The 25524-nt window shown below is 35.7% G+C and overlaps 3 protein-coding genes and 1 pseudogene across 3 annotated transcripts; 1 reads left to right on the top strand and 3 right to left on the bottom strand.

Moving 5' to 3' along the window:
- Positions 1 to 8019: 8019 nt before the first annotated feature.
- LOC131609680 (receptor-like protein CLAVATA2) lies at positions 8020 to 10765 on the top strand. Its single transcript, XM_058881459.1, has one exon. It carries the CDS (start codon positions 8372 to 8374, stop codon positions 10517 to 10519), a length of 2148 nt encoding a protein of 715 aa, XP_058737442.1. The 5' UTR covers positions 8020 to 8371; the 3' UTR covers positions 10520 to 10765.
- Positions 10766 to 11226: 461 nt separating this feature from the next.
- LOC131609681 (protein TRIGALACTOSYLDIACYLGLYCEROL 3, chloroplastic) lies at positions 11227 to 15766 on the bottom strand. The gene is made up of 10 exons (XM_058881460.1): positions 15347 to 15766; positions 15089 to 15217; positions 14461 to 14556; positions 14300 to 14377; positions 14148 to 14209; positions 13934 to 14009; positions 13671 to 13778; positions 12112 to 12287; positions 11937 to 12021; positions 11227 to 11704 (listed from the first exon to the last, which is right to left on the bottom strand). Exons 1-10 carry the CDS (start codon positions 15560 to 15562, stop codon positions 11666 to 11668), a joined length of 1065 nt encoding a protein of 354 aa, XP_058737443.1. The 5' UTR covers positions 15563 to 15766; the 3' UTR covers positions 11227 to 11665.
- Positions 15767 to 16472: 706 nt separating this feature from the next.
- On the bottom strand, positions 16473 to 18925 carry LOC131612169 (uncharacterized; annotated as a pseudogene).
- A 2324-nt stretch (positions 18926 to 21249) lies between these two features.
- LOC131614473 (uncharacterized) lies at positions 21250 to 21873 on the bottom strand. Its single transcript, XM_058886048.1, has 2 exons — positions 21543 to 21873; positions 21250 to 21305 (listed from the first exon to the last, which is right to left on the bottom strand). Exons 1-2 carry the CDS (start codon positions 21871 to 21873, stop codon positions 21250 to 21252), a joined length of 387 nt encoding a protein of 128 aa, XP_058742031.1.
- Positions 21874 to 25524: the final 3651 nt, after the last annotated feature.

Here is a 25524-nt window from a genome sequence, read left to right as displayed (position 1 = left end):
CACGGGGAAAGAGTAATATACGAAGGTTTGACACATGAACTTTGGTTAGGTTGTTTAAGGAATTGATAGTATAGAAAAAAAATTGGTGAGTGATAGACAGTTAGAAAAAATGGTGGATATAATTTTGTACAGGGAAAGAGTGTGTATCGTGAAAGTATTGGTTGGAAAAATTAGGATTTGTGTGTCGGGTTCGGCTGCCTCAGTAGGGGTTGGTTAGTTTCCTTTATATATTAGACAAAAATTAGGATAAATTTAATTTGAAATTAAAACTAATCAACAAAATTAAAGCTGATAATTTAATTGATTTTAATTTCTACTATAAATAGAAGAATCAAATCAATAAAATCAATAAGATTAATTCGTTGGGACAATTAAATGAGAAGCTACCATTTATATATATTTTTTTATTTTTTGACTATAGAATGCACAAGAATGTGGTTTAAATAAAAAATGATATTAATTAAATAAAATGAAGAACGAAAATTAACTTTAAATTATAAAAAGAAACATTTTTTTTATGATGATTTTTTTTAATATGAATAGAGATAAAATTTAAGTTAGAAACAAAATGAAAACAAAATGAAAGGAAAAAACTTTTAGAAGTAGGATTCAAACCCGGGACTTTGTAACCACAAACCTTACACTCTTACCAACTAGGATATGTCACTTGTTTGAAATAAAATGACATTCGTAAATATATGTGGGCAAATTTTGGGGTATGACAGCTGATAAGGATGATTTAAGTACCGATGGATTTGAGTGAAGTAGTAGAGAAGGTGAAAAAGACTTGAAACTGTTTGTAGTATATTGTGATGCGTCACTGATGGGTTTGGGTGGTGTATTGATGTTAAACCAGTAAGTAGTAGCTCATGCGTCGAGACAACTCAAGGAGCATGAAGGGAATTATCCGACCCATGACTTAGAGTTGACGACTGTGGCTTGGTTTGTGGCGACATTATTTGTATGGTTCGAGATTCGAAGTGTTTAGTGATCATAAGAGTCTGGAGTACCCCTTTGATCAGCAAGGGCTTAATGTGAAGCAATAGAAATAGTTAGAGTTTTTGGATTACCATCTTGGTGAGGAAAATGTTGTGCCAATGCACTGAGTAGGGAACCTCTAAAATGTCGATGCTGATGGTGAAAGAGTTGGATTTAATTGAACAATTCAGAGAAATGGTGTTCTTGACGAGGATGGTGTAATGAGGTCTAGAAGTCGCGGTTGTGTTCCAGATGTTACCGAGTTGAGAAAGAATATTCTAGAAGCAGGACACCATCGAGAATTATTAGACTATGACAATGTTAATGAGTTTGGGTGCAAACTCGGAAAAGACACTATTATGTAGTAACGAAGGTTTATGCTTAAATATGATTGTCGGCTATCTATTAACAAATTGAGGACTTGATCACCCTTAATCTCTTGTTGATAGTAGGCGGAATCATATAGATGGTATGAGATTGCTTGTTACCTTAATGGTATAAGATGTGATGAAGGTTGAGAGGTGAGAATAACCACTCACCATATTGTGGGAACTTATGAGGAAGTGAATATGAAGGAGTGCAAAGTATTGGACGGTGACTTAAGACGAGTAGTCGTAGTCGTACAGCGAAAGTATGATGTAGAGTGGTGTTATGAGTGCTACTTGTGAGCAGTGCGGAATTAATATGTCGGAATCCTACATAGAGAATATGTGTTTATCTATATGTTGGGTTTAGAATCTCGTGGACGTAAAGATGTCGTGCCAAAGGATTCGGACCCTTTTGAATAATTGCCGAGACGATGAATATGTTGTTATGGTTGTACGTAGTTAACGAGTATGTATTCGGAGAAGTTAAAACGAAGAGTTGATACTACACGATGCTATAATAATCTTGTGATGTTGTAAGGTGTTATGTAAATTTCTAAATATAATGAGGGATTATACTCTGCGAAGGACGAAGTTAATTTGATTCTTAGTGGAGAGTGGTACTCAGTTGAGCTATCTTGTAAGCAATGGTATATTGAGGATGATGAGCTATGTAATTATAACTACTTATGTGTGCTTGTTCCGATAGTGGGAATGTTTTTAATAGATGAAGTAACTCGGGAATTTGCTTTGAGTAAGTGTAAGTATTACTTTATCGCTCAATTGGAAGAGCGTGCCTAAGGTTGGTACGTGGATAAATGGAATCCATTACTACAGTGTTGATCAGTTGTGATCATACCATGGATTGTGTAATTGTATTATTCAGTTATTGAGTGTATTGTATGGATCGCACCTCGAAGTTCATTGTTGTTAACCGTTGGAGTTATAGCGAGTGGTACACCTGGGGATGGTCAAATGCAACGTAAGAACTGAGATTGAATGCATGAGATATGCTTATGTTGGTTATGTCAGATGAATTTTGAGACTCGACTAAGAAGGTGTTAACGGAGAATGGGGGTCAAATGAAGGACTCTTATCTGGGACTTTTCACTTGAAGGATGTTTTCGAGGACGAAAACTCTTTTAGTGGGGGAGAGTTGTAACACCCCGTTAATTCTTGTTTATTAATTTAATTATTATTTTTAATTAAATTATTAGAATTAATAATTTTTGGGAATTATTTGGAAAATGATGAAATATTGGCATTGGGCCTAGAGTGGTGGTTAGCAGTAAGGGGGTGTTAGCTAAGCAAGCCCATTATAATATTTTATTTTAGTTTTCATAAAATAAAAGAAATTGGGAAAAGAGGAAGAGAAGAAAAGGAGACAGACTCTGAGAAAGGAAGAACACGTGAAAGAGAGAAGAGCCAAAGGGGAAGAAGACCTTCGAAGATTCGACTCTGAGGTAAGGGGGGATTCTTCGGGTTAGTAATCCTTATGCGATTGTAGGTAGTAGGATTGATTAGGATTTTTATCTAGTTCAATCGTACGTGTCGGGTTTGGGAATTTGTTAGGTTTTGATGAATTTGTATGAATTACATGATTCTGTTAATACTCATGATATATGCTGTTAATACTTGGATAAAACTTGTCTGAAATGTGTGTTGATGTGAAAATTGATGGTATTTGTGTGTTATGTTCGTATGTACCTGAAATTGGGGAAATGGGATAGGGTAAATGCTGTCAAAATGGTGAATTTGGCTGTGCAGGTAAGTAGGAACCGGTTCCCATGTGGGACGAACCGGTTCCCCATAGTAAAAATCAGAGGCGTGATTTTGGAAGCATCCAGGAACCAGTTCCCACGTAGGGACAACCCGGGTTCTGCAGCATATTTTCTAAAAATGTTTTATTTTTACAAAACCATAACTTTTGATCCGAGTATCCGATTTATGTGCCGTTTTGGGCGTTGAAAAGCTAATTAGGTGCTTTATTTGATAAAGTGATAAAATGGGCAGTAGCCGACTTTACTTTAAAAACTCGAATTAATTGTTGATGAATTGAAACATGGTATATGTATATGTGCTTATTCATATGACTATTGATGCATGTATTTATGTTGGTGATGGGATTATGATATCCAATGAGTGATGTTGGTATATAACATGTCGTAAATGATACATGCTTTGTGACTTTACTGTTGAGTTGTTTTAGCAATTTATTACATGGTGTGTAATGATGATAGATGTAACGATGTATGATGATGGTGATGATTGATGATTGTGAATATTAATATGTTGTTAATATTAATATGTTGGTTATGGTGAACGTATGTGAATGATTGAATGATGCCTATACATGTACATACTTGTTGTGAAGTTATTGGTACGAGGTGACAAGCGATGTTAAGCATCGGAATGATGATGATGATGTATGATGATGTAAGTATGTGTCATGTGTGCATTATTCATAAATCATTTGCATTGGAAGGCTAATTCCCATTGTGCGGAGATTAGCGGGAAGTCATTGTGTGCCCATGTGGGGTGTGAGCGATGAGGCAGTAGTCGTGTGCCCATGTGGGGTGTGAGCGACTAGAGGGCAGTATCAAAGAGAGAAGTCTTGTGAATGTGATTCACGAATTTTGGTACCACATGCATAGTGTCAGTTGAATCATATGCATTGGTTATAACATGATTGGATGAGATCTAGTGTTATGCCTTGGTGTGTTTACATGATTGATGTATTAAGGAGTTGTTGTTAATATAACTTGATTATTTGATGGAATGAAGAGTTGTGGGCCGATGGCCAAACATTGTTGAATTGATGCTTGCTTATTGTAATAATTCCGACTATATGTATGTTGGATGGATGATAATTGCTATGAGATTTTATTGCTTATGATTGTATAATGGTTATTAATTCGAATGAAACTCACCCTTACTTTGATGATTTCAGATTAAGGATGTAGCGGCGTCTTGATTGGGTGAAGATAGCTTGTAGGCTAGCCCGTAGTTTGTGTCGAGTCATGCTCTGATTGTAACACTGGGATCGATTAGTCTTAGCGTTACTTGTTATACATTGTTGCCATTTTGGCTATGGATTTATGTATTGAGTATTTGTGTGGAGATGTTTCCTAATACTGTTGAATTAAATTCCGCTGTGCTAAACACATGTTTGATATTGATTAATTTCTAATAAAGCATGACAATCGACTTGATGTTTTTTTTTTTTTAATAATTGTAGCATCCTTGATGTGTTATTACTCTGATTATATTATATTTCCGCGGGGGTTTAGAAGGGTGTTACAAAGAGTAACATAACTGTGAAGATATTCTTTGGAACAAGAGAAAACGCCAGGCATGTCAAGCTAAGACATTTATTCATCGATGCGATCTCATCATATAATATGATCAAAGAGTGGCCTACCTTCAACCAACTAGGGCCTTTCCTATCTACCTTGTATCTATGTATAAAGTGTCCTCTCCAAGATGGGTGAGTAGGTATTATCCAGGGGGACTATGACATCTCCAGAAAGTGTTATGTGGAAAGATTGAATTTGAAGAAATTCATAACAGTAGGCATAAACATTATGGATGCGAAGGCAAACTCTCCAGGACAAGTTCCTAAAAAAGAAGGCTTCATCTTTCTAGAAGAGGCGAATGTGAAAGTTGGGTAACAAGATCTCCCACCCATAAGCCACAGTAAAGACAATAAATACGATTAGTGCATTATAAATGTCAAACGATGTTCCAGTGTACTCATAGTGATGATATCTAGTCTTGAATGTCATCTTTAGAACATCCTCTAGTTTAACTCAAATATGATGCTAACCAGATCTGAAGTCAATCTTGCTAAACACACAAGCCCCTATTAACAGTGGCGGAGCCAGAAATTTTAGGGAGCCTGGGCAAAAAGTTTACACCTTGTTTTTACTAATTTTACATTGTGTCTCTACTAATTTTGCTCTTGATTTTATCTAAAAAAATATCTTGATTTTGTCCAAAAATTTCACACCATGTTTTTACTGATTTTATCCTTAATTTTATCTAAAAATTACTAATTTTGCCCCTGGTATTGTCTAAAAACAAACTATTAAGTGGTGAATATACGACGAAAGGAGGAGTTGAGAGCGGACGCGTGTCTGAGTTCGCTGGGCTGCAGCTCCGCCCATGATTTCGAGTACCTTGCATTTTCTAACTTGTACTCTAAAAAAAGATGATAAGGAAATAAAGAGTATTCCAATTGTCTTTAGTTTTTGTTAGATCTATTTATAGTGAACAATAGCAAATGTTCAATTGTAAACGTGTGTGCCCTTGAAGAAACTAAAAAATTCTAAAAATTCAAATAGTTTTTTTTTCCACTTTAGTTTTTATATTGGTTTATTATAATATCTATAATTGAGTTGAAATTTTAAATTATTATGCATTTATTTTATTTTATAACTATAAATTTACTTATACATTAGTTTTAATATTACTTTTATTAAATATAATTTATTCAATAAAAAAGAAAATAAAAAATGAGGGACATAAAATATAACCCCTCAAAAGCTAACAAAATAATAGTTGGACATTTTCAACTTATTTCTTAAAAAAAAACCCAAAAATTTTAATGTTATTTATTATGTGGAAAACTTAGATAATTTCTCATATTGACAAATTAATTTTTCTTGAACTCTCTAATTTGACCACATAGTAAAACTCATCATTTTCATACATTTTAATTTGTATTACTTTTACCTTTTAATTTAATTTAAACGCCCATGATTTCTTGTTTGATTTTATAATATATGAAAAATTATAATGTCGCTATAAAATTATAATAGAAAAGAAGTAAAAAAAATTATAAAATTAGGGAAGGTCTAATCAATTATAAATTTTTGAAAGCATAAATTGCAAGAAGACTAAAAAATAAAAATGGTATCCTTCAAGAAAAAAAGACTAAGAAGATAATTAGTTGATTGGAGTTTTATCAATATAAAACTCTTATTATTATAATATTTAATAATAATGATATAATATATATATATATATATATATATATATATATATATATATATATATATATATATATATATATATATATATATATATATATATATATATATATATATATATATATATTGAAGCACCAACCGTCAAAGACAAAGAGGAAAAAGATAAAACACCAGCCGGTCTATAACATTGTAGCATAATTATTTTTTAAAAAATTTGTTTGTTATAATTCATATATAATTAATTGAGTTGGGCCTGTCTGGACCATTGGATATTCATCTATTTTAGTTTTCACACCCTTATTTTTATTAATTTTGCCCCTCGAAAGTGGATACTTATTCTTGATAGTCACCTTATTCAACTGTCTCTAGTCCACACACAACCTCATATTGCCATCCTTCTTCTTAACTAACAACACAGATGCACCCCACGGAGAAACACTTGGTCGAAGAAACTTCTTTTTAAACAATTCTTTTAATTCTTTCTTCAACTCACCTAGCTCTAAAGCAAATATCTAGTATGAAGCCATTGTCATAGGATTCGTCCACTCGTTTAATAGAACGAACTTCTTTTAACCTTCCTCGAATTCAGGTTCAGGCTTTGGAGGCAAGTCGCATATATTTTTAGGAAAAACATAAGGAAATTACACATCACTGGCATATCACTAGCCTTTACATTGCTCTCACTCCCCGAGAAGCAAACATCAACAATAACTGATCGTCCCCCCTGAAAGACATCTGGACTCAGTCTGCAGACACAAATCTCAAATTCATACCCTTATTGGACTTGGGAAACAACACGGCTCCAAAGAGTTATTTCCTTTCTCAAGCATCTATTGCGTTCAGCATCACTCGGGTGTTGGTGAGTCACATCTTCTATATGGGTGGAAAATGAGCATGTCCGCCTCGTTAAGGCCCACCACGTAAAAGTTTGCAAAAAAAACAAGGTGGGAAGGGGCGGAGTTTGTTGAGGGTGCAGGCCCAAAATCTTGCCCCGCCCAAAAAAATGAGTGTGGGGCGAGGTTAACATTGCACCTTTTAAGCCTAAAAATTTCAAATTTTCATGTTTATGCCCACGCTCGCAAAAGTCCGCAAAAAAACAAGGCAAAACAGGGTAGACATATAAGAGAATTCTGACCTAAAACTTTGACCCGCCATGCAAAAAATGCAGGCAAAACAAACATGTCCGACGGGTCGGGTCTGTTTAACCACCCCTAATCTTTTGTATAGAAAGCTCCACATGCAAAGGACCTGTACCTTACTTATACACAACCTGCATTAGAGAAAGATGACACGGCATCGTATATAATTTTGGATGCACTATAGAAGCAACGACAACTAAACTTCATTGGTCATAAAAATAATAATTTTATAATATTGAGATGAAAGACAATCAATTCTTATAGTTGAGTTTACTGTTAAAAATAATTACAAATTAATAAATATAAATATGTGGGGCCACTTTGAAGTTATTTATAAGCAACTCCATTAAACTTTAAAAAAAAAATAGATCAATTATAAATTTTTTAAATCCTATTTAACAATTTGGTCAAAAAAAAAAATACTTAATTTACTAATTTTAGTTCTTTATAATTCACCCCAGTAAAGATGCTCTTTAGAGATCTAAAAATATACTAGTGGTATTTTTGAAGAATATTGAATTTACAAGTGTAGAAAAATGATAGTACTTGTTGCAAGTTTCACAATACACACAATAGAAAAAGGGAAGAGATTGGCAACAAAAAGAAAAAGGAACACAGAAAAGAGAATAAAGAGAGTGAAGAAAGCACATCAAAGCCACTTTATTTTTCTTGATCCAATCCAAACCCAACCTCTTCCAATCTCACTTTATCTCTGTAACATACACCACCAACCTAAACCAATGTAAGTTGTTGTTTATGTTCCTTTTTCTGTCTTTTTTTATGTTTTCCCCCTTCAAGTTTTCATTCTAGAATCTTCAAATTCATCAACCAAGTTCCTCTTTTTCATCTTCCACTGCTTCAAACACTTCACCCCTTTCATAAAAATCACACCTTTACCATGCCCATGAATCGTTTACTCTTTTATCTGATTCTTCTATGTGTAACCCCTTCTCAGTCACTTGATATTAGCATTAACCCACAAGACAAAAAATCTCTTTTATGGTTCAAATCATCACTGCATGACCCTAGCCAGAGTTTATCCAACTGGGTTGGGTCTAATTGTTCTACATGGAATGGAATCACTTGTGACAACACTACTGGTAGAGTGGTTTCAATCAATTTAACAAGTATGAACTTGTCAGGTCAAGTCCACCCTAGTTTTTGTAACCTTTTGTATCTTAACAAGGTGGATTTTTCACACAATAATTTCACTTGCCCTCTACCTGTTTGTTTTGGGAACTTACTTAACCTTAGAGTTATTGATCTTAGTCACAACAGGTTTCATGGTGGAATACCGGATTCTTTCATGAGGCTTAAGGTTCTCACTGAGCTTGTTTTGAATGAGAATCCAGCCTTGGGAGGTTCACTTCCTTTATGGATAGGTAACTTCTCTGCAAATCTTGAAAGGGTTAATCTTGGTTTCTGTTCATTCAGTGGAGGTATACCTGAGAGTTTGCTTAACTTGAAGTCTCTTAAGTATTTGGACCTTGAGAATAATTTATTGTCTGGTAATCTTGTTGTTTTTCGACAACCTATGGTTATTCTCAACCTTGCTTCGAATCAGTTTACAGGTACTTTGCCTTGTTTTGCAGCTTCGATTCAGTCGCTAACTGTGTTGAATTTGTCTAACAATTCTATTGTGGGGGGTTTACCTGCTTGTATTGCTTCCTTTCAAGCTATGACTCATTTGAATCTATCAGGGAACCATTTAAGGTATAGAATATATTCGAGGCTTGTGTTCTCGGAGAAACTTGTTGTTTTGGACTTGAGTAATAATGATTTGTCTGGTCCCATTCCTAGTAAAATTGCAGAGACCACAGAGAAACTTGGCCTTGTTTTTCTTGACCTTTCTCACAATCAATTCTCTGGTGAAATTCCTTTGAAAATCACCGAGTTGAAAAGCTTGCAGGCTTTGTTCCTTTCTCACAATCTTCTTTCAGGAGAAATTCCTTCGAGAATTGGAAATTTGACTTATCTTCAAGTCATTGATCTCTCACACAACTCTCTGTCTGGTACCATTCCGTTTAGCATTGTTGGATGCTTTCAGTTGTATGCTCTTATACTTAATAATAACAATCTTTCTGGCATAATTCAACCGGAGTTCGATGCATTGGATATTTTGAGGATACTAGATATAAGCAACAATAGGTTTTCAGGGGCTATTCCACTCACTTTGGCTGGATGTAAATCTTTGGAGATTGTGGATTTTAGTTCGAATGATCTTTCTGGATCACTGAATGATGCAATAACCAAATGGATGAACCTCAGGTATCTTTCTCTTGCTCGGAACAATTTCGACGGAAACTTGCCTAGTTGGTTGTTCACATTTCAAGCTTTGGAAACAATGGATTTGTCGCACAACAAATTTTCTGGCTTTATACCTGATATTAATTGGAAGAGTAGCTTGTTATTTAACACAAGGGATGTTCCTGTTAAAGAGCCTTTGGTTGAAGCGAGAAGGCTTGAACAAAGAGTTTCAGTAGTTGTTTCTGATAGCAACCAACTCAGTTTCACATATGATCTTTCATCAATGTTCGGAATCGATCTATCCAATAACTTGCTGCATGGAGAGATTCCAAGGGGCTTATTTGGCCTAGCTGGTCTAGAATATCTGAATTTGTCAAGCAATTTTCTCAACGGACAGCTCCCTGGTTTGCAGAAAATGCAAGATTTGAAAGCCATAGATTTGTCGCATAATTCCTTATCGGGACATATCCCGGGAAACATTTCCAGCCTTCAAGATCTAACCATCTTGAATCTGTCTTACAACTGTTTCTCCGGATATGTTCCTGAGAAGCAAGGGTATGGAAGATTTCCCGGTGCATTTGCGGGCAATCCGGATTTATGCTTGGAATCTTTGAGCGGAATATGTGATGATGGGAGGATTCCATCTAATCAAGGCAGTTACTTTAAAGAAGATAAGATGGATGGACCTATATCTGTAGGGATTTTCTTTATCAGTGCCTTTGTTAGTTTTGATTTTGGTGTTGTTATTCTGTTCTGTTCTGCTCGAACAAGAAAGTACATTCTCCAAACCAAGACTTGATTTGTTGCATCTCACAATGGCAATCTTTCTCCTGTAAATTCCATTTTGTAATTTGGCAGCAGCTGCCTTCTTGTTTCAAGTGAACATAGACATCCGTGTCCCGGACTAATGTCATGATGAGTCACCAAAGGTTTAAACCATTCATGATCAAAGGGTTTAAACCATTCATGACTCTGAATAGAGTGTAATTGTAAAGATTTATACTGTATTATTCAGCTGGGAAAGAATGGATGGTTATTGTGAAAATTTTATAACTTGATTGCTAGACGGTCGACTTTAGGTGCATTATCTCATTCATCCACATACCTTACCTTGTTATTCATAATCAGTGGAGAATTTTGATTATGGTAAAATTTTGTATCTAGATTAGTTATGGTAAAATTTTGTATCTAGATTAGTTATGGTAAATTTTTTTATCTTGGTCATCAATTTGCAGGTTTACAGACATGTTTGCATTTATAGAACATGTGTGATTCTAGATTTCCTAGCTCTATTTTGGTGTAGCTCTGGTCTAGCAGGCGTACTCAAGATTTTAAACATTTTAACCGAGTTTAAACGATATTCAGTCAACTTTTTCTTTTAAAACAAGTTTATTTATGGTGTCTTAGAGTTTATCGTAAGACATTTCTTCTTCGACTATTTCACACAAACTAAAAAATGTAAAAATCATATTATAAGTATGTATCATAAAGCTAGAGAGATAAAGCTAGAGAGACGCACAATCAATTGGTTTCAAGGCCAAAACTTCAAAAGCCTGAAGCATGCCTGGTGAATACAATGAATTGTTTACAGAAAACAGCAAGTAATTTAATTTAGCTTCCGTATAGAATAGAATAAATAATGTTACAACAATGAGTTCTATCAATTTCTACTACCTACTCAACTTCCACAGGGTATACTTATGGCGTGCATGCAATATGCTGTCCTTATAGCTATGCCAGTAACAGCACCAAACAGTCCTTCTAGCTTCCAATTTAAACCCAGAAGGCCAAATTCTTTATGAAAACCACCCTGACAAACCCTTTAATCCTTATTGCAACCAATTTATTGCTCATCTCAAAAGTTGCCATTTGAAAGCTACAGCCTGTATCCATTTCCATTCCTATTTGCACACTATAATACATCTTTTACTACCGCAATACTGTTCTAATATTTGATAGGACCATCTAGGCTCCCGGATGCAAACTGCCACAACAAAAGTGAAAGAAAGGAGGTAAAGAAATTGGTCAAGGCAGATTTAAAGTGTATTTCCTCAATAGGAACAGATTTTGGTTCGAAGAGGGCAAATAAGTGTTTTTTTTAATAAGAACATTTCCACATTAAATTTAGGTATGGCCCCAAAGAAACTGAAACTCCGCAATAAAAGAATTCAGAAACAACTCGTAATATTGACAGTAACTGATGAAGCAAAACAAACCTGCTGAACAATTGGATTAGTTGAAGTAGTAAATTCGTTAGTCATTCCTTCCCAAACAACCTTTCCCTTGTGTAAAAATAACAACCTGTGTTTATGCAATATCTTATCAAATTAAGGTACATAAACTGTGAACAAATTAAGAGGCTGTGTTAAACAATGAAGAAAATATACTTACCTATCAATGGCTCTTTTAATGGTACTGTGTTGGTGAGTAACAACCACATAAGATGTAATATTACCGGGTTTTCCAAGTGCATCTCGTCCTTTTATGTGGACAGAGCGAATCAGATCTTCAACAACGGTAGATGCGATGGGATCAAGTCCAGCAGTTGGCTCGTCATATAAGAGCACCTATATATAGAAGTGTTAATATTTTAAAAAAGATGAAAGAGAGAAAGGAAAACGAGGGAGGGAGTTACATGTTGATTAAATAACAGTAAATGTCACGTCAAATGAGAATTCAGGGAGCATCTCAGAAGTTGGAATATTTAGTTTTGCAGCAAAATAACTGAAAACCACCGAGTCTTGTTTAATGAACATACAATAACCAGGAAGACGGTATGTGCAAAGAGGGAATTCTTAGAATAGGATGATGTATATAGTTTTTCGCGTGATAGACAAGTATGTCTAGCAAGAGAAAAAGATCTGATTGTAAGCAACTGAAAGTATAATTCTTCAATCATGCCGATCACTCAATTCAATTCCAGAAACCTTGGTAAACCAATAAACAGAGGAACCGATAAAGCAGGTCAATCCAGACTCTAGAGAAATAATATGACAAGTGGCAAGCTAAAAAACTCAGCTATAGAATTTCACTTTCTTTCTACTCTATCGTAAAACATAAATAGTTTTACTAAGCCAAAAAAAAGTGCCTTACTGATGTCACAACTGGTAGACATTGGTTCAGAAAAACAGCAGAAACACCTTTATTATAGAAACTTCCTTCGATACATTATCAATGAAGTACAGAACAGAGATCCAATAGTACACAATTATTAAGATCACTCCCTTATTTCTCATGTATTGGAGACGCCCAAAACTTTCCTCCTAATTTCCTCTCAAAAACCAAAGACTCCTATTCTTTCTATCAAACTTTGGATTGGGGTAAACTTAACCATATAAAACCAACTTGTAAGGTGAAGAATGTCCAAACTTTATAATTATATGCATTACATAGGTCACATCTCTAGGCGATGTTGGAATAAACCCAGCCCCTTATACCCAACATAATCAAGGTGTTGGAGGCTGCAACGAAAGAAACCCAAATGCCACAATTGAGGAGGCTAGGAGCAGACCGGCGTTAAAGGCAGAAATTTCAAGACTTCCCTTCCTAACGTGTATTGGATATACCCAGAATTTCCCTCTCAATTTCAACTTCAAAAACAAAATATTTCTCTCTATTCTTGCAATCCTAGTATTTAATACCCTGTCATTCCCTCTCTGACAACCTAACAAACTAGCTATTACAACTAACTAACCATCCTTAACTGGGGTTCTGCTAAGTGCTAACACATACAATGAAAATTGAAGACAATTGTATTAAATAAGCAAAATTAACTATTGAATTTATATATGAAACTTATCAAAAGCAAATAAAAATTCGAAAGACAATCCTGCCTAGTGAAGCCGTTTCAACTATCAAGAATTACTAGGAATGGCATTTGATAGTTGATAATCTGAGGAAGGATTAGACACTTAAGAGTAGGAAAGGAGAAATTTCAGAAGTTAACATACCTCTGGTTCTATTGAATCCTTTGTGGTGTCACAAATAATAGATCGAGCTAAAGCAACTCGCTTTTTCATTCCGCCTGATAACTCAGAAGGAAGCCGCTCCTCAACTCCCTGTAAAAGATGGTGGATACGGAGTTATTCCATACGAAACTACTTTCTTAATGGTAGAAAGAAAACATTTACTACTACTTTTGCTACTCTGTAATGAAGTATTCACTTCCTGATGTTAATGGATGAACCAAGTACTACACCTACAAGACTTATACCTTTAAACCAACTGCAGCCAAGGTTTCCTTCACAAGCTCTGATATCTGTTCCTCAGGCATGCTTGAGTGTTCATACCTGAACAATTAACAAGGTCAGAAACAAAAAAGAAAAGGAATATAGAAGCCAGAAATCAATTAAATACACAATTATTATCACCCTTTAATGTTAAAAAGGAAGTGAAATTTCAAAGCCAAGATTTAGCTTGCGTCTTACAAGAGAAAACCAACATTTTCACGAACAGTCAAAGAATCAAAAAGTGCCGCACTTTGGAACACCTGTTTACAGATAAATAAATAAATAAGATTATAACCAAAAACGTGATAGCACTTAAGAATAAGCATGTTGCAGATAAGTCTGAAACTTACTAATCCAATCCGAAGACCCGATATCTCGTCATCACTTATCAAACCACTTCTCTTTCTACCTCGAATATAAACTTCTCCCTGCTCAGTGGACAAGAGGTATTACTCAAGAAGTGAGCTCAATTATTCAAAATGAAATTCACATGTCCAAATCAGTCGCTTACCTTGTCCGGAGCAAGAAGTCCCGCTATAATCTTCAAAATTGTAGATTTGCCAGTCCCAGAGGGACCAATTATTCCAACAGCTTCACCATGCCTGATCTATTCATAATGTTCAAAAGATAAAAACATGCGGAAATATTTTAGTATGCTCCAATCAGCCAGGCCAGACCTCCTTCAATTATTCACTGATAACTAGCATTTCGTTTATAAAAATATGTTTTTTGATAAAACACAAAGAAGTTTTAATTTCATGTAACAAATCCCACTAGTTATCATTTTGTTTCATACTAAGGTGGTGTTTGGAACTCTTCATTTAAGTTTATCTTATAACAAACACTTGGGTAAAGAAGTTGCTGAAACAACTTATTTCGATGTACTTAATGAAAACAACACATGATATATCAGTAACCTCTTTTCAGTTTATACAGAGTTGATCCTCATTACAACTTCTATCCTAGAAATAGCTTATATACACTAAATCTCATACGACAACCGCATATTGAATAAATGCTCGACTAAGTTCTCTACGGATTAACACTCCTAAATATCATACTCATGCTCAATGGAATAACATATAAGAATTCAACCAAAACATTAAAGGATGAGTAATGACAATAATATAATGAATCACCTTGAAGCTGATACCATTTAAGATTTTCTTTTCCCCAAAAGACTTGTATACGTCTCTACACTCGATAAGAACATCAGAATCATCGTCATTATCCCGAATTGTGTTTAACTGTTCTGATTTGGATGAACCCTAACAAGATAAAGAATGAAACTTGGTGATGCCCAGATAACAAAAGTTCGTTAATTACAAACCCCGCATTGAAAATTGAATAAAAAGGGGAAAGCAAAAAAAATAATGGATTAATAAATGTTGTGTTACATTGAATTGAATGGCGGAAGAGTCTTGGGAGTTGAAATTACGTGGAGGAGCGATGCAAGCACAAACAACTTTTCTGCGAATTTTATTACAGTGCTTGTTGTTGTTGTTGTTATGGAGTGGATTGGCGTTGTTGTTTGTGGGATGGAATCTAGTAGAAGGGGGAGTATTTTTTTGTGGAGTGAGGTGAAAGAAAGGGTTGGTTGAGAGGGAAACCATGGTTAGGGGATTTGGGGAAGTTATTGGGTGATGAAGATGGAAAGTAGCATGTGATTCATGTGGAGAAAGGTGATGGTATTGATGATGAAGAAGATGAGTGAGTCAAATGGTGATAATTGGTCGTCGGTGATTTTGAGAAATCGCTTTCCCGGAAGATGGCTATTGGACTTGCCTGAGAGGGCCTCACTCCATTGATCTTTCTCTTCTTTATTATTTTACTCAAAAAAAAAAAAAAAATCATTGGAGTAAATATCAAATATGTCCTTATATCTTATATTAAAAAACAGTATGATCTCGTATCAATATCTCTACTTTATCTGCATATAAAAAATCATAATCTGTCTTACTCAAAAAAATTATAATCTATAATGAGGTTAATTGCTCCAACGAGATTTGGATGTTCAAGAAGGAGTGATTTAAAATTTTTCAATGAAGTGGAATGAACGTACTTGTAAGATTAACACTTTAACGTTTATGTTATAGAAGTTAGAGAGGCGTAGTTTGTAAGAGTGAGTGAAATAATATTCTTTGAGAGTCAAGGCGAATAATTTGCATTTCACCCCGCTCTGAGCATGGTGATAATCAAGCATGATGTCCATGTGTTTGTGTTTGATGTGTTCGTTGGAATCTTCAATTTCATCTTTGTTATCTAACTTTGGGGGGTGGAGAGACTTTGGAATTCCCTTGTCAAGGATACGCCTGAAGAGAGGGTTTCTTCTTTTATTAAAAAACTTGTACTCAGTGGCGGAGCCAGAAAAATTATAAAGCCTGGGCAACAATTTAAATACCGCAAATTTATATTATATATAATATATAAATAGTCATCAATCAAAATAAAAGAGACTCGTCAATTGGCCAACAAGAATATAGTTTAAAATAAAAGAGATAAACATAATCTTACAATAGCGGGTTAAATAAAATTCCGAGGCAAATGTCCTTTCCGAGACTTCTTTGCGGTGAATGTTCGAATAATATCAATATCATCAAGTGACTTGAATATCTCTCGCTCGGTGTAACATACCATCAAGTCATTGAACCACACATCGTTGATCTTATTGCGCAATTTAGACTTGATAATCTTCATTGCTGAAAAAGCTCTTTCAACGGATGCTGTCGACACCGGCAATATCAAAGCTATCTCAATAAGTTTATAAACCAATGGGAATACCAAATGTTTCTCAGTTTGAACCATCTTCATAGCCAAACTTTGAACATCTTCACAAGTGGAAAATGAAGCATTTCTTCTCACTTGAAGCACATAAGTTTCAAGTTGATCCCTAATCGTTCCTCGGTCATCATCAGAAAAGTCGGCATGATAAATATCAGCAAGACGAACAAGCTTATCAACATCAAACTTGGAGAAAGAGTTCTTGGGGTCAAGACATGAGAAGCAATCAAGTATAATGTTACTTCCTTCACTAAAGCGGTGATCCATCTCCACACATATTTTATCAATAGCAACATAAAAAATCTCTGCACGATAATGATGAAGATTAGTGATAGTCCTCCCTTCTGCTCTTGAACGACCCCGAACCGGTATTTCGTCATCCATATTTGGTACCGGAATACTTTTAGCAACACAAAATCCTTGGACATCGGCAAAAAAATTATTCCAACCACTCTCTCTCATTGTGCCCAACCGAGCTTTGACAACATCAACTAATTCCATGGCATTCACAATATTAAGATCTTTTCTTTGCAATACATTTGAAAGCTCGTTAGTGATACCAAACAACTTTAACATTAACCTCAAAATAAAAGCAAATTTAAAGCTCTCCATTTTTTCTATCAAACCTGCTGCTTGAGATGGTCCACGTCCATCTTCATCAACCATACTAAGCACCTTTAACACGGAGGACCACATTTGATCCAAACGAAGCAATGTAGTATGATGTGAACCCCATCTAGTATCCCCGGGTCTAGTGAGACTAGATGATTGGTGCAAGCCCCTTCCTCTAGATATCTCACAACTCTCAAGTTTATTTAAAATATCTTGGTGTTGTGCCTCTGTCAAAGCATCCCTCCTCTTACAAGATGCACTTGTTGTATTCACAATCAAGGCAATGTACTCAAAGAAATCATGAATAGATGAGCAACTACTAGTAACAGACACAACAACCAATTGTAAACAGTGAGCATAACAATGGACATAGAAAGCATAAGGGTTTTCATCTAGAATTTTTCTTTGCAAACCATTAAATTCACCTCTCATATTTGAAGCTCCATCATATCCTTGCCCTCGTATCCTTGAAATTGATAACGTGTACTTATCAAGAATACCATAAAGAGCATCCTTTAATGACTTAGATGAAGTATCTGTGACATGATGTAGAGCAATAAATCGTTCAACAACATTCCCTTTGTCATTCACAAACCTAAAACAAATTCAACCAGTTTCCTAGGCGGCATGGAGAATAATAGGTAAGGAAAATTAGAAATTGGAAAATTCAACTACTAACCTCAACATCACTGCCATCTGCTCTTTGACAGATATATCACGTGACTCGTCAATAAGCACGGAGAATTGTCTATCACCAAGCTCTTCCATAATCACCTTGGTAACTTCATGTGCACAACACATTGCAAGCTCCTTTTGAATGTCTCCGCAAGTCACTGTACAATTTTTTCCACCACGGTCAAAAGCATCCCTCACTTGTTCATTCTGAGATTTTACCCAATCTACCATCTCTCTAAAATTTCCCTTATTTAGTGAAGTAGAGGATTCATCATGGCCACGGAAAGCCATTCCTTGTGCTATGAGATATCTTGAGCAATCTAAAGAACAAGTCAAACGAATCTTATACATTTCTTCTGATTCCTTGGTTGCTTTAGCAAACTTGTCACACTTTGTCTTTGATTATTATAATCATCGTAGTGCTTGACACATGAGTTGTGCAAACTATTATGACTACCAACATGACCTTTTAAGCCTTGAGATGCATGCTTCCAATCTTTATATCCGCTTTTAGTGAAGACTTCAAAACCAAAGTGCTCGGCCCTCCCGGATTGCTTAAATAGAAAACAATAAAAATAATAAGCTGCATCCTTTATCTCACTGTATTCTATCCATGTATAATTCTTATACCATGATTTACTAAAGGCTCTTTTAACACTTCCAAATTGAGTACGAGGAAAGCTTGACAAATCTGGTTGCATTGGACCCTTCAATATATATGCCCTCCTCACTTGGTCTTGAATATCTGGAGCATACTCACTAATTTGTTTCCTACAACCTGGATCACGCACAATCTCATTTGGATTAAACTCATTAACCACATTATTAAGCGGTGGTTCTAATTCGACTTCCGGTTGCACAACATTCACATTCTCCATATTTTCTCTATCAACCAAAAATCTCCTCATCTCTGAACAAAAGATAAAATAGTTAATAAATTTATTAATAACCTAAAAAATCTATAATAAAAAGGCATCAACAAATAAAACTAATTTAAACAATACACTAGGACTAATTTATGAAACTTAATGTACAAAAAAAAACCCTTTTATGAAACTTAATTTACCAAAAACAATATTCCCATAAACTTACTTTAAGGAGATACACAATTCATCATTGTTTTATTTCCAACCATTAATATTGATACAAGTGAGAAGAAATCCAACCAAGAACTTGCTAGTAGTACAACAAAAACATATTTTTGTTTTGTTTTATTAAAGGCAATAAAATACAAACAAATCAATCAACTAGACTAGCCACTTGTTAAAGTAAATTGCAGACTACAACCCATATCCACATGCATATTCATTATGTGGCAAAATAAAAATTCATATAGAATTGTACATTTCAAAGATGGGACCCATATATATAGAATTTCACTACATCTCCATTGAAGAATATACTGCTACTTGAGGCAAGATCAAACAAGGAAAATTCTTGAGAGAAACAAAAAAAAAATGACAGAATACAAGACAACAAGAGTAAGTTTGTACTACTTTCTACAACAATTTTTTTTTGTTACCACTATTTTGTTTACAACTTACAAGACAGCAAGAGTAAGTTTGTAATTGCAAATTTGCAATCAAATTGAATACCTAAAATTTTCTTTCTGCAATTTCAAAACTAAATCAACACAAACAATTTCAATAATATAATAAAATTTTCTTTCTGCAATTTCATAAACACTGTTATACCAGAAGATTTGATTTGCGATTACGACGGCGTCGGCAACGAAGTCGAAGAGACAGAGGGAGAGACAGGGCAGCGACGGAGGGAGGCGGCAGAAGGAGGAAGAAAGGCGGATGAGGGAGGGAGACGAGACGACGGAGGAAGGCGTTGTTATGGGGTTTCAAATTCTTTCTCTTCCCTTTTTGCGTTTCAGCAGTTTTCCTCTATGTGTTGTTTCATTTTCTTTCCCCTTTTTTCTTTTTTTTTTTTCTAAATTTTTTAACTTTATTTTAATAACATAACTTTAAAAAAAAAAAAAATTGGGCCAGGTGGAGCCCGGGCAATGGCCCACCCTGGCCGTACGGTAAATCCGCCCATGCTTGTACTTCGATATCGGACATGTCTTCTCTCTGAAGGCAGCGCAGAGTAGATCCTCAAGGACGATGTCCTTCAGAAGGTGTGGAAGAGATTGATATTCTCAGAATAGGGGAAATCTTGCGATATAGGAGCTGCTCAACACGAAGATGCGATATGAATGGGATCATTGCGGTGTGGTTTTGCAATTATCATGTTATGCTATTTTGCTCCCGGAGTGGTATCCAGGTAGAGCATATTGTAGTTTCTCTTTAATCTTGAACAGTGTCTCGTTCAAGAGATGTGCATTCTACTGTTGCACTAAGTTATATACGTTATTAAGAAAATCATTCACTTCTTGAACGTCTCGATTAGCTTGGATTTTTTGGAAGCTTTAGAGCATCTCTAGTCTAGGGATGTGTGGTTCCAGTGTCGCCTGTTTGAAAGTTTGACCTTGAAGCAACGGTTGGAAATGCTGGAAGGTCGGTAGAACTTGAGTCTACTTCGCTTGCTTTCACAACCCCTTGTCAAATTCCAGTTCACAAATGACAACCATGCTTATGCTGATATACGAGTTGTAAATGAAAAACAACATAGCAGAGGAAAAAAAAGAAAAAAAAATTATATCTTTCAAAAGAGATGGCCAACACCTATACAATGAATGTTTTGATCAAGAAGAGATAATAAAATTATGGTCAAGAAGAGGTATAAACAGAATTAGAGAAGAAAAAGAGATAAGCACCCTTACATATCGAATTTGTTCAAATGAGCACAATGAGCCATTAAAAGGACAAAATGTTTTGCCTTACTCGAAAAGAAACAACATCTGATAAATTTCAAATATTGTCCGAAAAGAATATGAAACATCGTTAAAGGCGACACATGAGCGAAAGACATTGAAAGGATAGGCTTTCGTTGGGAATGCAACTTAATCCACATGAAAGTTGCAAATGAAGACTTCTCCACCAACATAGAATGTTAACTTTTCATTTCACATCAACCTCGTGCTAAGTGACATGTGATATATTATATGTCACATCAACCTGATTTGTAAACGAAGTGATAATAATCACTAGAAACTTACACACAATTGTTAATATCAGGATTTAAACTCCAATGATAATATCTAACCTAACAATATCAATTTCTATAAGTTGAGATAGAATTTACATTACCATATTCCAAAATTCTTTATATTCTTGTTTAATTACTAATTTCGAACTTCACGGATTGTTGACTCATCTTGCTTCCAACGTTTCTCACCATCTACAACATGTCATAAATTGTAGTCCTAAAAATCTTTATCCATCTAATTACATTTTTTTTGAACAAGGCAAAAAAACTACTTATTATTATACTTTTTTTTGATAAGCAATGGAATTTTATTAAACATTAACAGAGTACAAGGGGTACTCGCCCGATTACAACAGTATTATCCTAACAATGATTCCAGAGGGTTTTGACACCAGAAATAAAAGTTAGTTGAGCCCTTTATTTTCGCACCTATAATCTGCCAATGCCACGAAGATAGCCGAATCTGATCAAACACCTCTACAGCAACTGCATCCTCGTTTTTGAAAATTGCTGCATTACGCCTACCCCATATCGCCCAAATAGCTGCCAACCACAACAACAGCCTCTTATTCGCCGGGACTCTCCTCTCGACAGATGCAGAAAAAAGCAACATATGATCAATAAGAGAAACTGCTTGAAAGGGGACAATACTAGCCCATGAACACACATGCTGCCATACGGTTTTTGCAAAAGGGCACAACACTAGAAGGTGTAGTACCGATTCTCCATCACCATTACACATAACACATAAATTTGACATATTATTAGACAAGATTCCTCTTTTTTCCAATTGATCCCTTGTAGCAATTCTGTCCTGAATACATTTCCAACCGAACACTTGTACCTTCGAAGGAACCTGCGTATTCCAGATCTAGTTGACGGCTTCCAGAGCTCACTACGCCGTACAAGGGCTTTCACAGCGCTTTTTTTGGCCTTTAACAGCGCTTTAAAGCGCTGCCAAAGCCAGCGCTGGCGTAGGCTACGAAAGCGCTTTTAAAAGCGCTCTGGTAGACCCCCCCTTTAAGAGCGCTTTCCTGGAAAAAGCGCTCTGGTAGGACCCCCTATAAGAGCGCTTTCCTGGAAAAAGCGCTCTGGTAGACCCCCCTTTAAGAGCGCTTCTTAGTAAAAGCGCTGGCAAAGACCAGTAAAAAAGCAAAAAAAATTAAAAAATTACGCAGCATACAAAAGCGCTTTTGGAAAAGCGCTCTGGTAGGCCCCCCTATGAGAGCGCTTTTTCTGGAAAAAGCGCTCTCATAGGGGGGCCTACCAGAGCGCTTTTCCAAAAGCGCTTTTGTATGCTGCGTAGTTTTTTAATTTTTTTTGCTTTTTTACTGGTCTTTGCCAGCGCTTTTACTAAGAAGCGCTCTAGTATGTGGACCTTTAAGAGAGCTTTTTAGAAGCGCTGTAGTTGCTAAATGAGGTATTTTTATGTGCAGCCTATAATTTAATCCTCCCAGTCGACCTGTAATGTTTTCGACCTGTAATATTTTCGACCTGTAATATATTTTCGACCTGTAATATATTTTCGACTATATTATTTCAGCCATCAGTAAGACAATATATATACTAATATATACCATTATAATATCCAAAATTATATATATACATCATTACAAAATTATATATATACATCATTACAAAATCAACAATATTATAGTTCAAATCTGCATGAAAAATAGCTTAATATAAAATTGACACAATTCCTCTTTGATTTCTTCTAACTTTAGCTTCGAGTACCCAGCAACACGGAATTCGTCAAGGTACTATAAAACAAAAACATAATATGAATAATATATTTAGGTAAATGTAATAAATTATATGAAATTATCTTAAGTTATAACTTTATACCGTGGGAGGAATCTCTAATTGATTCGCCTGAATGATTTCTTTCATAAACCTCAATACAAAGTATCCGCAGTCTGAACTGTTACGCTGTAGCGGACACTACATAGAAAAACAAATAAGATTCTATATAAGTTGTCTTGTTTTACCAAGTAGCATAAATATTATAAGCAAATTTGTGAAAAGTAATGTACCTGCACTTCGATCCAGGTGATGTTGTTTGATTTTGTCCGCCTTTAAGTTGTACAACTTTAACACCGCAGACAATCTTGTGAATTTTGAACAACCATCATACAACGGTTTCTCTGCATCGCTTACCAACCTCTCAAACATTTTGGGACAATCCGCTAGATCTTCTTCCAGCGCTTCTGCAATCTCTTCGACTCGATCATAATCGTATGTGTCTGTGCAATCGTCGTTTGAAGCATACTTCCTATTACACCTCGACCCAGCATTCCCGGTACTTTTCTCACCATGCATTGTCCAACATGTATAACTTCTATCAATTCCAAACCGTAGTAAATGAGATCCCAACTGATTCCCGTCAACCTTACCCCCGGCATAACAGCAACCCAAGCAAGGACACGGCATTCGAAGCGGGTCTTTGGAGTTCGCAACCGCAAACTCAACAAATTCCCATACCCCTTTCTCGTACTCTTTCGACAATCGGTTTGAATTCATCCATGTCTTATCCATGTCTTAATTAAGCTAAACAACAACGGTCAAACTTCCACTCTTCACAAGTAACCCCTATGGCGAATTCAATTCACAAAGTTAGTAAGTACCTCCTATATTAACTCTCTAAACACATAAAACTAATGTGTTTCTGTCAAAACGCAAAGTATAAACGGAATGAATCCGAAGCAATAAAACGTAACATATATAATCACACAATTTCAGACAAATTCATCATAATACCAGTAATTTGAGAAAGAAATTTACCTCGGATGTTACCGAACTCAAGAAAACGCCAAACGTCGAACTAGGCTGGGAAACGATCAAACTTTCACTATACACAAGTTACCCCTATAGCAAATTCACAAAGTTAGTAACCACCAAGACAAAATCGATTGAACAAAGGAAATCAACAATAGTTTGATGTGTGTACATACTCCTAAATATGTAGTACCAGAGTCAATGATACGAGCTCCAAAGAGATCCAAAGTTATCAATCCAGTCAGACCTATACAAGAAATTCAATTCAATGTATGATTATAATAAGAATGGGTGAATAGCTCATGATGCAGTTAATTAAATACACCACTACTAACACTACTAACACAAGACACACGATGCAGTTAATTAAATACACCACTACTTGAGATGTTTCATTTTTAATTATGTTCATACTGATACTATTATATATTCATTTTTATATCATTTAATTTATATTCAGTTTTATGCCCAAATATATGATGGGCATCGGTTATGCCACTAGCTAGTTATATACCTTTACACGTATGTATATACCGACATGCCTCAAAATCCACTACATATATCATCATTGGTAGAGAAATATTGCACCTCCTCCACTATCTTATACAACAGTCAAGAAACTTTACTCACAATTTCAATTCTACTAAGATAACAAGAGACTCACAATTTCAATTGTACTAAGATAAGAAGAGGCTAAGGACATAAATGGAGACCACAAATTAAGAATAAGAGCCTCTCTATGGAACAGAACTCAAAAGATAAGAAGAGGTTAAATTTATATTTTGTGAAAACCATACAAGCAGACCCTATCACTTAGAAGTTTCTGGAACAAACCCTATCACCTAAAATCACACGTTTTTGGAACTAGGCAATTGCTAACAGAAATATTATGTATATATATATATATATATCAAAGGCCTTAAGAAAAGAGCATTCCATCAAATTCAGAATCACAAGGATACATTGATACATCTAGGGTTTTGTTAAAAGCTATGAGAAGTGTGATACCTGGGTGGCGCAAAGCAAGTTGCTACCAGAGGAGAAGAGACGGAGACGAAACGATGGTGGTGGACGGAGGAGAAGAAGTTCGCGCGATGGTGGTGGACGGAGGACCGATAAGGTTGACGGAGGACCGATAAGGTTGACGGAGGACCGACGACGGTGAGGGGTGGGGTTTCTGGTTCGCGTGCAGAGAGAAAAAGAAAGAGAGAAAGTGAGAAAGTGAGAAACAGTAGAAGCGTGTTTTTGGTTTTAATTTTAGTAATAAGGCTACTAAAGCGCTTCTGGAAAGCGCTCTCATAGCCTGGGCTATACCAGCGCTTTTGACAAAAAGCGCTCTCATTAAACACCCCTACCAGAGCGCTTTTGAAAAGCGCTTTCGTTCCCCCCATGTTCCCCCCACCTACCAGAGCGCTTTTGTAAAGCGCTTTCGTACCCCCCCCCCCCTACCAGAGCGCTTTTGAAAAGCGCTCTCATAACCCCCCCCTACCAGAGCGCTTCTTAAAAGCGCTTTCATACCCCCCCACTATTAGAGCGCTTTTTTAGCGTGTTTTTTAATTTTGTCTTTAGCGAAGCCTATGCCAGCGCTTTTCCTAAAAGCGCTTTCGTAGGGGTGCTGCTAAAAGCCAAATTT

The sequence above is a fragment of the Vicia villosa genome, linkage group LG6 (assembly GCF_029867415.1).
Source record: "Vicia villosa cultivar HV-30 ecotype Madison, WI linkage group LG6, Vvil1.0, whole genome shotgun sequence".
NCBI lineage: Eukaryota > Viridiplantae > Streptophyta > Magnoliopsida > Fabales > Fabaceae > Vicia > Vicia villosa.
Note: the sequence above shows the minus strand (reverse complement) of the source record. Positions and strands in the feature narration are given on the sequence as shown.

Excerpts from the sequence above, each read along its gene's own strand:
- LOC131609680 (XM_058881459.1), top strand. The coding sequence starts at position 8,372 with ATGCCCATGAATCGTTTACTCTTTTATCTGATTCTTCTATGTGTAACC.
- LOC131614473 (XM_058886048.1), bottom strand. The coding sequence starts at position 21,873 with ATGTCAAATTTATGTGTTATGTGTAATGGTGATGGAGAATCGGTACTA. Across the intron at positions 21,306-21,542 it reads GTGGCATTGGCAGATTATAG|ATGGTGAGAAACGTTGGAAG; the intron begins GTGCGAAAATAA and ends GACATGTTGTAG.
- LOC131609681 (XM_058881460.1), bottom strand. The coding sequence starts at position 15,562 with ATGGTTTCCCTCTCAACCAACCCTTTCTTTCACCTCACTCCACAAAAA. Across the intron at positions 14,010-14,147 it reads GAAAATGTTGGTTTTCTCTT|GTATGAACACTCAAGCATGC; the intron begins GTAAGACGCAAG and ends TTAATTGTTCAG. Across the intron at positions 11,705-11,936 it reads CTAATCCAATTGTTCAGCAG|TTTGCATCCGGGAGCCTAGA; the intron begins GTTTGTTTTGCT and ends TTGTTGTGGCAG.